The sequence below is a fragment of the Alternaria arborescens genome, assembly GCF_004154835.1.
Source record: "Alternaria arborescens strain FERA 675 chromosome Unknown contig_38, whole genome shotgun sequence".
NCBI lineage: Eukaryota > Fungi > Ascomycota > Dothideomycetes > Pleosporales > Pleosporaceae > Alternaria > Alternaria arborescens.
This window is the reverse complement of record NW_021167893.1, coordinates 193,083-208,632: the sequence shown is the minus strand read 5'-3', so window position 1 is coordinate 208,632 and position 15,550 is coordinate 193,083. Positions and strand designations below refer to the sequence as shown.

Below are 15,550 nucleotides of genomic sequence, written 5' to 3'. Positions count from 1 at the left end.
AGCTTCTAGTTAGTTTAAAACGCTATGCTATAGAGCTCTTTATATAGTTTTAACCTCTTATATAATTATAACTACAACTTTAGCTAATTATAGGTTTTTCTAGTTAAGGTAATTAGATTTATACTTTTTTTTTAAGAGTCTAAAAGCTAATACTCTTGCGAGCATGTTGCTATCCTATTATAGTTCTGTATATCTAGTAATATTAAGTGCTCTACTATGCACTCTAAATCTGTAACTAAGCAAGAATAGAGAGCAGTTTTCTAGATTTATACCTTATTTTATATATTACAACTTTAGAGACCTTTTAAGTATAGTTACAAAAGTATATTTAATCTACATATTTATCGTAGACTTCTAGCTCTACAATTCTAGCTTGATAGTCTTGCCTGCGCTAGGTGTGCCGCTAGAGTCGATCGCAAACAACAACCAAAACCCTGGCAATGCTACCCCCGGATCGCTTGGAACAGTCACAGTATAACTAGTGCCGTTTCCCATAGGTGTTAATGGGATCCTTCTCTGATCTGTGTTGACTGTGTGAGTTGCTGTGCCGAATCTGACCAGCGAGAACCTCGTCACAACTCCCGTCGTTATAATGCTCAAGGTTGCACCTAGTCTAACGCTAGACGCTACGGTACTTATGACAGGACGAACACGTCTTGTTCCATCAGTGTTCAGAAGGTAAGGTGGTAAGAAGATTTCGGCGTCGAAGTGGTTGCTTTCTGGTACCCCACCGTATTGTGTGCATGGACCACACAAACCACCACCGCCGGTGAAAATCGTTGCATCTGGAAGAAGAATCGCAACCGAGTGGTATGTTCGCGGAATCTGCATGGGGTTGAGCTGTGTCCATCTCCCAGTTGCGGGATCCCAGAGTTCAGGCGTAAGCTGCGCCGTATCATCCCTAAATGGTTGGAGTCGCGATTGTCCGCCCGTAACAAAAACCGTGCCATCAGGCAATACCACACTATTGGCGAAACCACGCGCATACATCATAGGCTGTGTCTTCATAACAGTCGGATTTGTCTTGGGTGTACCAATGGTGACAACATACGCATTCGTTCGTCCGTCACTAAGCGGGGTCGCCGTTAGCATGCACATGGCCCACAGTCTTCAGCATTGATTTCCATACCTGTTCTCATAGTCTGCAGCCCCTCCTGCCGTGAGTATCTTTCCGGCTGTGGCGTCAAACATAACAGCGTTCCCATTCATAGCGTGCCCATCGTCCAAACGGTTTCCAGCACCTGTGGTGCTACCAGCTCCAACAGTGTCGTACCAGTTCATGGCGATAGAAGGCCCAGCTTGAAAGACTGATTGATTTCTCCAGCTAGATTTTGTCATTTTAACGAACGATACCAATCATGCGCACCACTTACCCGAAAAGCCAGGCATGATTGTCTGAGCGCCATACGCCACCACGATCGGCCGTAAGCATGGGACTGACAAGAGCGTTTTGCAACAGGGTCCAGACATTCGAAGTAGGATTGTATATTTCTCCATTCTTACCACCAGTTCCTCCGCTCCAAGAGCCGCCAATGTTGAAAATGCGTCCATCCGAGCACGTGGTAGTGGATTGATATCCCCTAGCTATACGCATGTTACTTCCTGGATTCCATGCTCCTCCTAATGGATCATAGACACTGGTCTTCGCCGCGTCGCTGCCACCCGTGACAATGACCCGACCGTTGAAGTCCATTGAAATGCCGGGGCAAAACATGTCGTGTTGTGTGTTCGATACTTCCAATTGCGTGGACTCGCCTGTAGCAGGATCGTAGATTCCCGTTTGAGTAAAACCTCTTTGGCCACCGAAGTTGTCTTTCGCAAACGCCGACCATATCAGCACTTTCCCGTTTGGAAGCAATGCCGCAGCTGCCGGTATGAGCGGAAAATTCACGGTTTTTTCCCACAAGCCCTTGCCTGCTGCTGGTGGGGCGTATGTTGTGTCTTCAAAGATGTTGATTTCAGCGATGGCCGTCCACTGATTGACGCTGTTCTGCGCTTCGGACGTTGCAGTAACTCTTATATACCGCGCTGGTCTTGGGACAAAGAAAGTTTTCTTCGTGGATGCATCGTTGTTGTATGTACCAACAGCGGCGATCTGCCAGCTTGTGTTGTCGGAACTGACTTCAATCTTGTGACCTCCAATTCTGCCGTTCGCGTTGTCACTCGGACGCTGTTGCAGGCTGACTGCGTTCACATTATATGATGATTTCATGTCGACGATTATCCAGTTAGGCAGAGGGTCAACAGGGGCGGGCTCATACTTGGAGTGCCAGAAGCTTGTTCCATTCCCATCGAGTGCTCGATAAGGCTCATTACCAGCCTGGAAACTGTCCGACGTGGCGGTCCATCCGGAGCGGCTGATAGCAATAGAGGCAGAATCGACAAGACCAACGAAGATTGCGGATGCGATGAGAATTGCTGATATAGAGAACGTGAAACCCATATTGAACCAGCGTAGACGAGTGTTGCTTATCTGGTGCTGATGTGAGTCTTGTCATGGGAAGGCCTCTCAACTTATAGCTCTCGACGAAGTCCCAAGCGCTGGTCAGCTTACGCGACGCCCTAAACCCATCAGCATCGCATGCTTCGCATTGATTCTTCGCCCGGCTTTGCAAGCACGGTGTGACACACATCCAACGACAATAAATCCAGTGGTTCCAGTGCAAAGCCTATCCATAACACGCCCATGTCTAAACATAGACACATGGTAGCCATCGCCAAGTTACGACGGCACCGAACTAGGGCAATGGTGAAATATGAAATATTTGTTCTCGTAAAGAACGCCATATGGCGATGAGAGTCTCGCAACCTACCTCAGCGATAGGTGTAGCACTGCTTGCTCCAGGCTGGTTGTGTACTCTGGCTGTGGGATATATTAGTGTGCATACTAGGTGCATAACGAGAGCCTGGAAGTACGCGCTCCAAGACCGGACCGGGTATTCGGACTCCGCTGTTATTATGGGACGCAACTGCTTAATCTAAACTACTATGGTCCTCAGCAGGCGTAGTGTCCAATATTGGATGCATGCAGAACTATCTCGGCTATGTATAGAGGGTGGGTCGGATTTCGGTTCGTATCGCTGACCGGGAACCTGCATGAACGCCGCCAACTCTCCAATGAGCTTCTAGACCCACGAATCCGTACGCTAGTCATGCGTGATAACATATCACGGCCATGTCTTCAACCACTAAGATTCTGTCCCGTCTAGTCCACAGTTTCAATAGATTCTGGGATATGGTCCGCCAGATGGGTGAAATCTGGCATATCGTCGTCACCCTCAGGCTTATCGCTATCGGCGTCATTGTTCCACTCCTCCTCCTCCTCTTCATCCTGGTCTTCTTCACTAGCGGCTGTGTCTAGGCTTTCTTTATACCATAACTCTGCCAACTTAGATCTATGCTCTTGAATCTGACAGTACGTATACGAATCAATTCCAAGGTCCGTTGCTAGCTCCCACCAGATCTTGTCAACCTCGCTGGAGAAATACGAGGCTGGTGCACCAACTTCGTCTCGACAAGTCAAGGTGATCTCTTTGAGACCCGGAGGCGGCTTGGCGTCGTCAGAATCCGCCGACACGAAGCCTGCCACCCAATTCTCAATTTCTTCGCCAGGATAATAGATCTCTAGTGTCTCTAGCTTGGGTGGCATATCCTTTGGTCGGCAGGATTTGCTCTCCCAAGGCATGGATCCGACAGCAAAGAGAAATGCTTGCGGAAGGACGAGATGTCTCAAGACATCGAAGTGCTTAAGTGAATCCTTCGGGCTTGTTATCATATCGAGCAGCCACTCGAGCTCTGAGTCATCATCGGTTATTTCAAGCGTGATAGCAAGCGTCTCTAAGGTGCTTTTCATGCTATTCAATTGATCCACGAAGTAGCCTCCTTCAAGCTGCGTATTCAAGTCATCACCAATGTGGTAGCCGTCATTGATACTGCAAGAGTAAGAGCTTAGCATGTTTACCGCAAAAGCCAAATGTGTGGTCTTACAGTAGTATCTTGAGGCTTCGAAGCTGAACGCAACCGAGTGCGTCGAAAAGATCACCAAGTTGTATTTCGGCCTTTTCGATGAGGAGACGATCAGCAAACTGTACCGATACAGTCAAAGCTAGGTCCTCAAGGTTCTCGGCACCCTCCAGACATCCAGGTCCGTTGAGACGCAGAATGGTGCCGATGGAAATCGTTTTCAGATCCAAGCTTGTCAGGCTAGCAAAATTGATCCCGGACTTGAACAGATGTGTATCACTAGTAGTGAGATGACGAAGAGTACCCCATCCATTGACGATGCTGTCAGGGGCGGACATGCCCCCAAAAAGCCCCGATATGCACTCGCTTGATGGCGGACCTCGATGATGATCCTTGACCCAGAACTCGAGGTGTGTGAGGTTTGGAAGGAGTAAAAGTAAAATCCCAGCAAACCCTGACTCAATCGAGTTTTGAATCGTTTTATGCCAGGGATGCTTCTTGTAGCCTAGTTCTTCCAGCCTTACTAGACTTCGCGTGCGCAACGGCGCAAGGCTAAATCCTTGCTCTTCACAGATCTTTGCGACATTCTTGCGTACAGTTCTGATGCGTAAGCTTTTCACTTGGGTTGCAAGATCAGGGCGATCGAAGAGCGTACGAAGGAGCCTCAGAAGAGGGTTTACCTTGGGGTGACAGCCACAGGAGATCGATAGCTTCGCTACAGTATGCAGAACCTCCTGCCCAGCCGCACGGAACTTGCGAGACGTGAGACATAGACTTTTGAGAGACCTGGGTGCGGCCGAGTCAGGAAGATGAGTCGCGATCTGCAGTAGCAGCTCCTCAGGTAGCTTATGGATCGGTGCGTCGAATGGAAGCGCCATTATGGGACCAGAAGAGCACTTGAAGTACTGCGTGAGATGAACGCGAGGCCGGTTGTGGTCAGCACTTTGTTCCCACCTGTTGCGCGAATCTTTCGGAAAGTCGTATGTAACAAAACGCGCTTCTTGTGAGTTGCAGGGCAGAGGCAAACACTGTTGTATACTCTGTCAGCTAGCGAGATTGGCTGCGCAACTAACTCGAGGGCAAATGTCACCGAAAGAGGTCGGAACTGCTAAGCTTTTATGAGTTGGGCTGCTAAATCGTGGCGCTGGTGTCTTGGACTGGTGATGAACGGCTGACATGATGCTTGCGAATGAGGACGAGAGTGGTGGCGGGGATAATCTCACATGATGACGTAATCACATGCTCATCCATGGAAGGGGTGCAGACACAGGCTACAAACTCGACAACTCTCAGTGTTTCTCTGGTAGGTACGACTAGTGGCCTTCTCGTGTGGGTAGAATGAAATTACACGTCCCTTGCTGGCGATTTCCCCTCCCTCAGTTGCATCTTGAGCAGGAATAACAAACTTGTCACCACACCCATGCCGCTCAGTCCGACACTAACGTACATGGCCCCTCGATAGCCGCTCAGTTCGTCCGAGACCGTCGCTCCGCCATTGTTGACATGCCCCTCCACTGTGCCCGCAATGCCAACCCCGATACTGATACTGTAGTTGACGATGGTGTTGACTAAGCTCGCCGCCATACCTTGGTGTTTCTTAGCAACAGCGTTACTCATAATCAGTGTGCCAGCAGGAAAGCTCATGTCCATGCCCCATGGAATGATAAGCGTGGTCACGAATGTCTGCGCCCAATACACTTGACCGACTGGCAGTGTAGCGACGAGGATACTACCAGTCAAGAAAGCAAGCATACTGATGAGCATAACCCATCCTGGACCGATACGTGAGATGACATGGCCGGTGGTAACGGCGGCGATGAAGCCTGAAATTGCGACAGGACAGAGATGAGCCATCGTCAGGAGAGGAGAGTCGCCTCGCAGCCGTTGGAGAAATTGGATGAAGTAATAGACCCAGATACCTGCATTCTTTGTCAATAAGATTTTCCCCTACACATGCTTTGGTAAGGTCGTTACTTACCGAATGCAGCCCAGCCGCATGCTATGCAGGTCAACACGAATGAGACATCCGTGCTAAGAACGTCGAACGGGATGAGGGGCTTCTTGGCAACTTTGATCTCGATCCAAAAGAAGACCGGAAACAAAAGAATGCCGATTATTAGCAACACGTAAATGTACGGGTGCTCCCATCCAAAGCCTGGTGCTTGGTTCCAGGCAAAGTTGAATAATATCATGGCGGTGATACCCACGCTTGCGCCAAGGAGGTCAAGCTCGCGAATTCGCTCTCTATGGGTGAGACTGCGAACATCCGCATCAAGAGGCACCGAGGGAAGAATGAAGATTGACAAAGAGGCAAGGCAGAAGAGCGCAATGCCAAACGTCCAAAAGGTCCACGGCCACCACAAAAGCGACCATAACCCAGCGAATGTCCCGCCGACTACAGCACCACCTACAAAACGTTAGAAAGCATACCAAGGAATCGATCAAAGAATACCTGCCGGGTGCGCATGCTCCAAACAGCGAGAAAACCATATCCTTCCTCCTTCCCTCATTGTATGTTGCGCCTAAGAGGCCGAGTGCATTAGGCAGTAATATTGCTGGCCCGATGCCACCCAACACACGTGAGAAGATGAACAGCACTTGGCCGCCATTCCCGTCAACGTACACACTGCATCCAGCCACTATGTTCCAGATAGCGAACCATACAAAGCCCACGATCAGCATGTTCTTGTATCCGAACAGATCTCCACATCGACCGGACAAAAGGATGAAAGTGCCAACCGTTAGTGAATAGCCTGCTATCAGCCAGGACAAGATGCCAGGGTCGGTGATGCCAAGATCAGGTCCGATGATGTGCAGGATATTCAAGGTACCGAGGAGACCTGCTTGAGTGACGAATTGAGCAGAACAAAGCAGGCCGACGAAGAGAATCTCACGCATTGGAGACATGGTCTCTGCAATAGACTTGGTTTTCGCTAATTCCAGGTCCTGGTGCTGCTTAGAAGCGTGCGCAGAGGCGTGAGAGCTGTGGCGATCCATGTCTTCGTGGGAATCACTGTAGTCGAGGTCGCTATCTGGAGGAGAAGAAAGTTTCTCGACCGTTGGGTCGGGTGATAATCTGGTCTCGTCCATTCTTAGACGCTTCGAGGACACGACAAAGCAAGGATTTCGTCGGATGTGATCTTGCAAATGTCTTTGAGTCGTAAGGGACGGCTCGGAGGTAGTAAGTCGTGTCCTTGGAAGCTGAGCGATGATGAAAGACTTTCAATTTTCGCGCCTGAGTTGTTTTGGCTGCACGTTCCGAGATGGAACCGCGATGGCGACAGTGCTGATCGACTACCGACGTGTTTGGACGCGGGTGCAGAAAACGTCCGTGTGAAAATCAATATCATTTTCCAAAGAAGAGGGAGATCTGCCTACAAGATACATAACGACGCGTTTTACGAGCTAGCTTGTCGCCTAACGTACTCGACATTTGCATGCTGATAGTTCAGGTTGTAAAGCTTTACGTGAGCGCGGAATTGCGTCGTTAGAGCGAAGAAAAGCGGGTCTGCCGAACCTCGGCCGCTGTCAAAGGCACCATCTCATGATATTAAGGTGCGCAAAAACGGTTTCTTCGGGCAAAAGAAAAGCGGGTTTCGGTTTCGCATGCAAGAGTCTAGATCCGCCAACAAAGCTTTCGCAGTTTGCGATGCTATGTAAGCCTTGACATAAGCGTTCGCCGTGAACATGCGAAAACCGTCACACCAAGTTGTCGCGAAAACCCCCGCACCCAGCGCCCCAAGGGTAATCCTCTCGCTCTATCTGCCACGGTGACTAGAGCAAGTTCCCCAACTACTGTTGTTTCCTGTCCTCGTAAACCCGCACTCCCAAGAGTTTCCATACAGCCCAGCTGTGACCACCCACCCAAATTGGCCCGCCTCGCCAAAGCGGCAATACGTCATCCGTTCCACGCCTCCTCTGAGCGACAGGCTTCTCCCACTCTCCGTGCTGGAACCGTGCGACATCGTCGCTGCTTACAGCATGTGTTCTCGCATTTGCAGCCATCGTCCAGAACCCTATCACATGGCCCTGGTCGATCTTGTGTTTTAGCCAGCCTTTGCCCTCATTCTCTTCCGGGCTACTATCAAGAAGTGATAAAAGCTCGGTGCAGGTATATTCGGCTTTGCCTTTTGGTAACGTTGCAGAGCTCAATTGAGTGCGGTGAGCTGAAGTTGGAATATTGTCCACGATGATGGGAGACCAGAGGAAAGGAACTGGCGCATACATGAGCCTTAATGACAGGCTCAGCAAGACTGCGACAGGAATATCAAGACCGATCGATACGCCTGCACGGAGAGCTGATCCGAAAGTGAGCCTTGGTGGAGATGTAGGCGTCGAGAAGTAGAGCAAGTGCCTTTGGAACGCGGTATAGGTAGAGCGAGACATGGTTGCCAATTCTCTTTCTTTTTATGGGGAGTACGCAACGAGTTGAAGACGTTGAGCGGACACGTCCATTCTCTGAAAAAGCATTCATGGTGTAATATTGGACAGTCATGACGTCACGCGAAGCTACTGCATCAGAAGACAACACGATACATGAAAGAGGTAGGCTCTCAGCTAGCTCGGTTCAAGTCGTTGTTTCATCAGCGTCTAGGACAATTGCGAAGGAACTTAAAGCTGCGGAACCTATTTGTGAAGCGACAAGATGAGGATTCTGTTCACTGCTTAGGCATCTGTTCGCCGAATACACATTGTAAGCCTTCGACATCAATCTTACTCGCGCACGCAGGGTATGAGTCCCCTTTCGCGTTGTCTATAGCATTATCAAGCCTCCTACAGCTGCGGCAATGATCGTACTACCCAAAAAACTCGTGGAAAGACCTCCGGACGCAGCTGCGGTGTAAGTAGGCATAGGGGAGCCAGTTGCCGAGGGTGCAGTCCCATTACCGGAGGTTCCGTTGCCTACTAGGTCTGGGAACAGGTAGCTGGTGTTGGCGTCTACAACAATCCAGTTCCGCACCAAAGCCGTTCCGTTCATGACTGACTCCCACTGCTCCGCTGTGCATTGTCCGGGATCAAGAACGTAACACTGCGTGCCTTCGTCGACGATTGGTTCATTGGTTATGTTGTACACATCGCTTGGCCCTTCGGTTGCGTAGTCAGGATTTTCAGTTGTGGAAACATTTCCGGTGCTGATGTCGCGGTTGAAGAGTGCACGTGTAAAGATCCTGTACGCAGTCTCGGGTTGGTAGGCTGGTACCTCGTGGCCAGCTTCGTACACGCGTGTGAAGGACAGATTTCCGTACTGACGCACTTGACCTCCAATATAGGTGTCGTTGACAATGACGGGTGCATACCCTGCATCCGCAAACGAGGTGGCGTTGTCGTAAGGGATGGCGAGGGAGAGCAGTTCACCACCATACCCTGTGTTCATTATGCAAACTCAGTACGTGTCTCACATCAATGTCTTACTGGGTGCTACTCACAGTTGCAGGCGTAGTCTCGGTCGCCGTACACCAGCGTTACCTTGATGCCTTCTTCGAGAAGGTATGCCAAGTCTTCCTTCCAGCCTGGACGTGGGTAGTCGCCAATGCCGCGGAATGCCCGCGATACCGCAGAGTTTGACTGAGTCCAGTTCAAGGGCACGCCTAGCCCCTGCTGCACATGAGGCTGATTGAGCCAGCCCTGATACCATGGAGGTGGGAATGCTGCCGCGCCAGGAGCAGAGATGTCGTAGTAATTGAGGTCGGTGTCGAAGTACGGATCGCGAATTGTCTCGGAACAGAATGTCTCTGCAGCCTCGCATACTTCGTTGACGGTCTCGTTGAACCCTTGGTTGGTGGGATCAAAGGCAACACTAAGGTTGCGACACTCTTCAATTTGGTCAAGACATCCTCCTTCACGGTACAGATTGTCAAGCACTTCTTCGTAACGCGACTCATTGACGGCCTTTATACCGTATGTGTTGTTGTACTGCATGGTCGGGTAAGCTGGCCACTGCACGTAGCGATCGATGCAGCCGTTGATGATAAGTAGAGTGTCGAGATGGAGAAGATGAGTCTGACCAGCTTCGCTCCACGTTCCGTTCTCTATTTTCTCGTTCTGCTCCTGGAAATAGGCCGCAAAAGCAGGTCCGTATCGACCTCCGTACGACTCAGTTGCGATCGAGATTCTGTCATCATTCGGCTTGTGTTCAGGAAATTCTTGAAACCAGACTTGGGCGAAGTTCCAGAGAGCTCGTGCAGAGTTCTCCGTGCCACGGGTGGTGAGATTGTAGTTTTCACTGGGATAGGTGCCAACGTAGAAGCTGTTGTTTTGTGAGGGGATAGGACCGTTCTCAAAATCTACCACTTCGAGATCGCCGGTGTCTAGATTAGTGGTGATATTCACCAAACTGTCGTAGCTCATGCCTACTTGGACGGGTTGATCGAGGTAAAGCATGTTAACTGTACTCTTCAGCTTTTGTTCTTTACAGATCAGATTTTGTAATTTGGCTGATCTTACCCTCATTATTCCAAGACCACTCGTTGAGGTAAGTACTATTAGAGTCGGCGCCAATAAAGCAAGGTCCGTTTTCACGCAACAGTCCGACGAAAGAACTGGAGCCCGGTCCACCTCGAAACTGTTAGCGAACACTGTAAGAATCCCTTGTAGGCCACCTACCGTTCATCCAAATGGAAAGAGGCGCATTGGCAGGGTCTTTCCTGGATTCGAAAAACCAAAAATAGGTATTGATCTCATATGTCTGGTTCTCAACACCTAGATCGGCCAGTGCTCCAGCCGGGCTGCAAGTTGGTGTACGAGATCAGTATATATCTCATATGCAGTCCGTGCAGAGACACTTACAGATGGACATAACCGGAGAAGCTTCGGACGCCGTCAGTGGTTTCGCAAAGTTCAGTCTGGGGACAATCAGTGAACAATGGAAGTAATCTACAAGGATTTGACCTGCCTCCTTGTACGAGATTCTGACTCCTTCATCAAGCTGCGATTCCAGGATGGTCACGCCTTCTGGCTTTGGAGGGAATTGGGCGTTGACAACCCCGCTCAAAAGGCCGATTGCGCCGAGCAACGGGAGTCCAAATGCACCCATTATGATTATAGTCAAAGTGCAGAGAGGTTTTCCTCCCCACTTCCTGGTACGTATAGTTTTTGGAGGGTACGTAGCCCAACTTTATACTAGGTCGCACCACTCTGCGTACTTGATTCCAGCTGCATGTCAACTGGGTACCAGCTTGCATGAGCTTACATATCTGGTATTGAGCTTCCTGGTTGAGCTATAGCGCGTGTATTGTTGCAGCAGCGCGGGATTGAGGCAGCCCATTCATGACGTCGAATTACCTTTAGCGAAGTGAGATGGGCGGGGAAGAATGCGTAGCCAAGACTGCCAAGGAGGCTTTTCGTCACTTGTTTATTCGGCATCGTCTTGGTTGATGGGTTACCGGCTGAGTGGGGTAATGGGATCGTTGCTAGGATGCGCATAAGGAAGGTGGTGAGGCTTGCGGCGATAAGATAGCCAAAGTTTCGAGCAAGGAGAGCGTCATTCGATTCGTTTGTAAAGTTATACGGCTCAAATCTATCACACCATTTGTATGCAGCAACTAACATCAAGGCCAAGATCCAGTCATGGCGTAAGCAGCTCAAGCAATGCCGGCGCATTGCCAATGTCACTAGAGCTTATGAGCGTGGCATATCGCATGATGCAATATCTTTTACCACTTCGATGCAGAGGTTTGAGCTCTGTTGGCGTCTTCCTGCCTGACGCGGTTTTTGGTGTTCAGATTTACCGATGGATTTGTATACAAGATATATGGTAGCAATCCGACAATTGGTGCCGACGCTAGGATGGGAGCAATGAGAGCAAAAACGTTCAATAATACAGGCCTCCTTCAGGTTCCCGAGGCGCCATGGAACGCCAGTCGCAATTGTAACCTCGACAACACCCCAGCGAATATGCAGATAAAGTTTGAATCGCGAAAGCAACGGTCCAACTTCCAAAATGGTTCCAGTTCAACGAAACATTGGGTATCGATCAAAATGCACCTCTCCTGACCTAGACAGGCGCACCCCAAGCTGCGCGCAGACGGCGAGCGAGCTGTATGTCTTTCTGTTGTATGGTGACGCGCTTGGCGTGGATAGCGCAAAGGTTTGCGTCGTGGAAGAGGTTCACGAGGAAGGCTTCTGTGGCTTCCTGGAGGGCTACAATGGCTTGACTCTGCCACCTATTGGGGCCGTCCTCGGTTGTGACTGTCTGTGCGATCTCGCGGACCTGGAGAGATGTTAGTTGGGTGTCTCGGCGCCGTACTGGTGACGGGTACTTGCGAGGCGCTGAAAGGGGAGTTTTAACAAGAGCAGGTCGGTCGACTTTTGGTAGCGCTTGATCTCACGGAGAGCGACGGTGCCGGGCTTGTAGCGCTTCTTCGCGCGGTCTGGAGCAGGTCCTGCTTGTCCAACTGGGCGCATGTCAGCTCGGCTGCGCAGACTCGTCAGTCAGTCAGTCAGTCAGGCGCAGAACGTACGTCGCTTGCCCGAGTCCCTCCTGCTTCCAATACTCGATCTTCCGCCCCGCGACGGCCGCGCCTTGTTGCGCCTTATTGGAGATTTGGGTGACATGGCTGGAGTGGGATATGGATGGATGCGTCGAGGGAATGCCCGCGGTGGGAGACGTCAGGGCGCGTTCACGTCGCGAAAAGTCGCGAACCCCAAAGCGCGACGAGGATGGAATGGGACGGGTCGTCGAGTCTTGCGCGCTGTGTCTGCTTCAGGAATAGCGATGAGGATGGAGTGAAGCACGGGCGCACTGCTCGTCTTCGCGTTGATGCAGTTGACGCGACCCGGGCGAGGGGCTGGGCATTGTGGCTGGTCCGCATTCACCGACCGAGGGAAGGAGCTTGGACCCTGTCGAATGAACGTTCGGCGGGACGAGGAAGGCACAATCGCGTGCTGATTGGACTAGCGCCTTGGCAGGCTATCGGACAAGTTACGTAGCCACATGGGGTCGGTCCATCTGTCACTCGGAGTCTCGGAAAGTGAATGCGTCTGCGCAGCGACGACACCTGTCCCTTCGCTTTATATCTGGCTGCAGGTGCTGGAACCTGCTTGCTCCTCTTGTCTTTCCACATTCCATATCATCCCTACCACAACCCGCCATGGCCAACGTCTTGCAAGGAGGGGACGGCATGATGGGAGGAGGGGCCGGAGGCTTTCCGCTCGAGCAATGGTTTTATGAGATGCCTGTGTGCACGCGCTGGTGGATGACGGCGGCGCTGAGTGCAAGTGTGCTGGTGCAATGCCACATCATCTCGCCCTTCCAGCTGTTCTACAGTGTGCGCACTGTCTTCTTCAAGAGCCAGGTCAGTTCATCGCCGTGCCTACCCACCGCTGCTCGTACTCATGTCCAATAGTACTGGAGACTACTCACAACCTTCTTCTACTTTGGCCCCCTCAGTCTCGACCTCCTCTACCACATCTTCTTCCTCCAGCGATACGCGCGACTACTCGAGGAATCGTCTGGCCGCTCGACGGCACATTTCGCATGGCTCCTCACTTTCGCTTCCACCCTCCTCCTCTGTATTGCGCCCATCTTCTCCATGGCCTTCCTCGGCTCCGCTCTGTCCAGCACGCTCATCTACATCTGGAGCAGAAAGAACCCCGACACAATGCTTAGTTTCCTTGGACTTTTGGTCTTCAAGGCGCCGTACTTGCCCTGGGTGCTGTTGGCCTTTTCGCTCATCATGCACGGGACGGTACCCAAGGACGAGATGTGCGGCATTGTTGTCGGCCACAGTACGTCACCCTCCCTTGCGCTCTTGTATGTCAACTAATCATTCTCAGTATGGTACTACCTGAACGACATCTACCCGCCGCTCCACCACAACCACAGCCCTCTGTACCCACCCGCTTGGTGGATTCGTCTGTTTGAGGGGCCTCCCGCTCCTGCGGAAGAGCCTGTTGAAGATGAGGCACCGTTGGACACGGACGTGAACAGGAACGGTGAGAACAACCCAGGGGAGGCTGCTCAATAAGCACCACCGTGAACACGTGCATTTATATCTGGCGTTTGGCGAATACTCATGGTTTTGAGATACCCTAGCTATCGTTGGTGCATTGGTAGTCTGCGTTAGTTTTGTAGATACATGCACTAGACATTGACGAGACTGCTTGCCTTGCCCATACTCTCTCGATGCTTATCTCCGTTGTGTCATTACTGTCGTCCAATCAGAACCCACAACGTGCTCTTGTCGAGAGGCTCAAGTTAAAGATATCCACCCAGCTCCTGCCTGTCTGAGCGTAAAACCTTCCTAACTGGGCTAGCATCTCCGCAGACCTGCATATCATCGCTCATCCACCACCGCAGCCATGGAACGGGCATGGCCGATACCGCCGGGACCATTGGTTGATACAAATTGCCATCGCGAGTTGCTTATAACAGCGCATTCCCTTCAATGTGAATGTTGCCAAGCTTCCTTCCTGTCCTTCACTACAACAAGTCCCATCACAAGCCAGTCAAGACCAAGGTCGTAACATGGCGCCACCCAAGACACTTCTGCCTCTCCTCGCGGCTGTCCCCTATGCTTCAGCTTGGGGATCGCTTGGCCACACCGCGGTCGCATACATGGCGCAAAACCTCGTCTCTCACAAGACGGCCAAGTTTGCCCAGACTCTCTTGAACGATACCTCGTCCGCATACCTAGCCAACGTAGCAACCTGGGCGGACAGCTACCGCTATGAGGCTGGAGGACAGTTCAGTTCCGTCTATCACTACATTGATGCTCTCGACAACCCGCCTGAAAGCTGCAACATCGACTTCGAGCGAGACTGTCCCGAAGAAGGCTGCATTGTTTCTGCTATCGCCAACTACTCCAGCCGCGCTTTCCAGAAGTCGGTCGGCATCGTCGAGCAGCAGAAGGCACTCAAATGGGTCGTTCACTTCGTTGGTGACATTCACCAGCCCCTACATGTAGAGAACATCGCCGTGGGTGGCAACCTCATCAACGTCACCTTCAACGGCGCGCGCACAAATCTCCACTCCATCTGGGACACAGCGATTCCGCAAAAGGCATACGGCAACTTCTCTCAGGCCAATGCTCTGGCTCTGGCCAACAATCTCACCGCGGAAGTAAAGCATGGCAAGTTCAAGAAAGAGAGCAAGACGTGGCTCAAGGGCTTGAAGGCGAAAGATGCAGTAAGCAGCTCCATGACCTGGGCGCGCGACTCCAACAAATTCGTTTGCTCTACTGTCATACCCGATGGTCCTGATGCAGTTTTCGCGCAAGAGCTATCTGGAGCGTACTGGGATACGGCAATTCCAGTCGTCACCAAGCAACTTGCAAAGGCAGGATACAGGCTTGCTGCTTGGCTCGATGCGCTTGTTGAGCTCAATGAGAAGAAGGGTCATGGACAGTGGACACGGGAAGAGAAAAGGACTGTAAAACTACAGCCATGGCAGGAAGAAGCGAGACAGGCCCGACGTGACTTTGGGCCCGACTGTGGATGCGGTGAAGAGCATGCGCACTGAGGGATTTGATAAGGTTGTGTGTTGGAACTGTATAGTTGAAGCATGTAGAGTAAATGGCGAGATATTGCGACGATGACAATGAGACATTGTGATTCTGATAGCCATGGGTTTTCAATAGGGTGGTTGTAC

At 51.2% G+C, this 15,550-nt stretch overlaps 8 protein-coding genes across 8 annotated transcripts; 2 read left to right on the top strand and 6 right to left on the bottom strand.

Annotated features, from left to right (window-relative positions):
- Positions 1–360: 360 nt before the first annotated feature.
- On the bottom strand, positions 361–2,443 carry AA0111_g10730 (Galactose oxidase; the record flags this gene model as incomplete). Its single annotated transcript, XM_028644516.1, has 3 exons — positions 361–1,069; positions 1,130–1,324; positions 1,374–2,443. 3 exons carry the CDS (start codon positions 2,441–2,443, stop codon positions 361–363), a joined length of 1,974 nt encoding a protein of 657 aa, XP_028501726.1.
- A 762-nt stretch (positions 2,444–3,205) lies between these two features.
- On the bottom strand, positions 3,206–4,841 carry AA0111_g10729 (hypothetical protein; the record flags this gene model as incomplete). The annotated part of the gene is made up of 2 exons (XM_028644514.1): positions 3,206–3,932; positions 3,988–4,841. 2 exons carry the CDS (start codon positions 4,839–4,841, stop codon positions 3,206–3,208), a joined length of 1,581 nt encoding a protein of 526 aa, XP_028501695.1.
- A 466-nt stretch (positions 4,842–5,307) lies between these two features.
- AA0111_g10728 (Drug resistance protein) lies at positions 5,308–7,053 on the bottom strand (the record flags this gene model as incomplete). The annotated part of the gene is made up of 3 exons (XM_028644513.1): positions 5,308–5,882; positions 5,942–6,370; positions 6,420–7,053. 3 exons carry the CDS (start codon positions 7,051–7,053, stop codon positions 5,308–5,310), a joined length of 1,638 nt encoding a protein of 545 aa, XP_028501696.1.
- Positions 7,054–7,755: 702 nt separating this feature from the next.
- On the bottom strand, positions 7,756–8,349 carry AA0111_g10727 (hypothetical protein; the record flags this gene model as incomplete). The annotated part of the gene is made up of 1 exon (XM_028644512.1): positions 7,756–8,349. The coding sequence occupies one exon, from the start codon at positions 8,347–8,349 to the stop codon at positions 7,756–7,758; it is 594 nt and encodes a 197-aa protein (XP_028501688.1).
- Positions 8,350–8,716: 367 nt separating this feature from the next.
- On the bottom strand, positions 8,717–10,996 carry AA0111_g10726 (Carboxypeptidase S1 B; the record flags this gene model as incomplete). The annotated part of the gene is made up of 6 exons (XM_028644511.1): positions 8,717–9,327; positions 9,390–10,349; positions 10,408–10,518; positions 10,567–10,688; positions 10,750–10,805; positions 10,877–10,996. 6 exons carry the CDS (start codon positions 10,994–10,996, stop codon positions 8,717–8,719), a joined length of 1,980 nt encoding a protein of 659 aa, XP_028501689.1.
- Positions 10,997–11,956: 960 nt separating this feature from the next.
- AA0111_g10725 (hypothetical protein) lies at positions 11,957–12,516 on the bottom strand (the record flags this gene model as incomplete). Its single annotated transcript, XM_028644510.1, has 3 exons — positions 11,957–12,172; positions 12,226–12,356; positions 12,423–12,516. The coding sequence occupies 3 exons, from the start codon at positions 12,514–12,516 to the stop codon at positions 11,957–11,959; spliced, it is 441 nt and encodes a 146-aa protein (XP_028501690.1).
- A 536-nt stretch (positions 12,517–13,052) lies between these two features.
- On the top strand, positions 13,053–13,928 carry AA0111_g10724 (hypothetical protein; the record flags this gene model as incomplete). Its single annotated transcript, XM_028644509.1, has 3 exons — positions 13,053–13,256; positions 13,308–13,689; positions 13,738–13,928. The coding sequence occupies 3 exons, from the start codon at positions 13,053–13,055 to the stop codon at positions 13,926–13,928; spliced, it is 777 nt and encodes a 258-aa protein (XP_028501725.1).
- A 500-nt stretch (positions 13,929–14,428) lies between these two features.
- Positions 14,429–15,421, top strand: AA0111_g10723 (hypothetical protein; the record flags this gene model as incomplete). The annotated part of the gene is made up of 1 exon (XM_028644508.1): positions 14,429–15,421. One exon carries the CDS (start codon positions 14,429–14,431, stop codon positions 15,419–15,421), a length of 993 nt encoding a protein of 330 aa, XP_028501691.1.
- Positions 15,422–15,550: the final 129 nt, after the last annotated feature.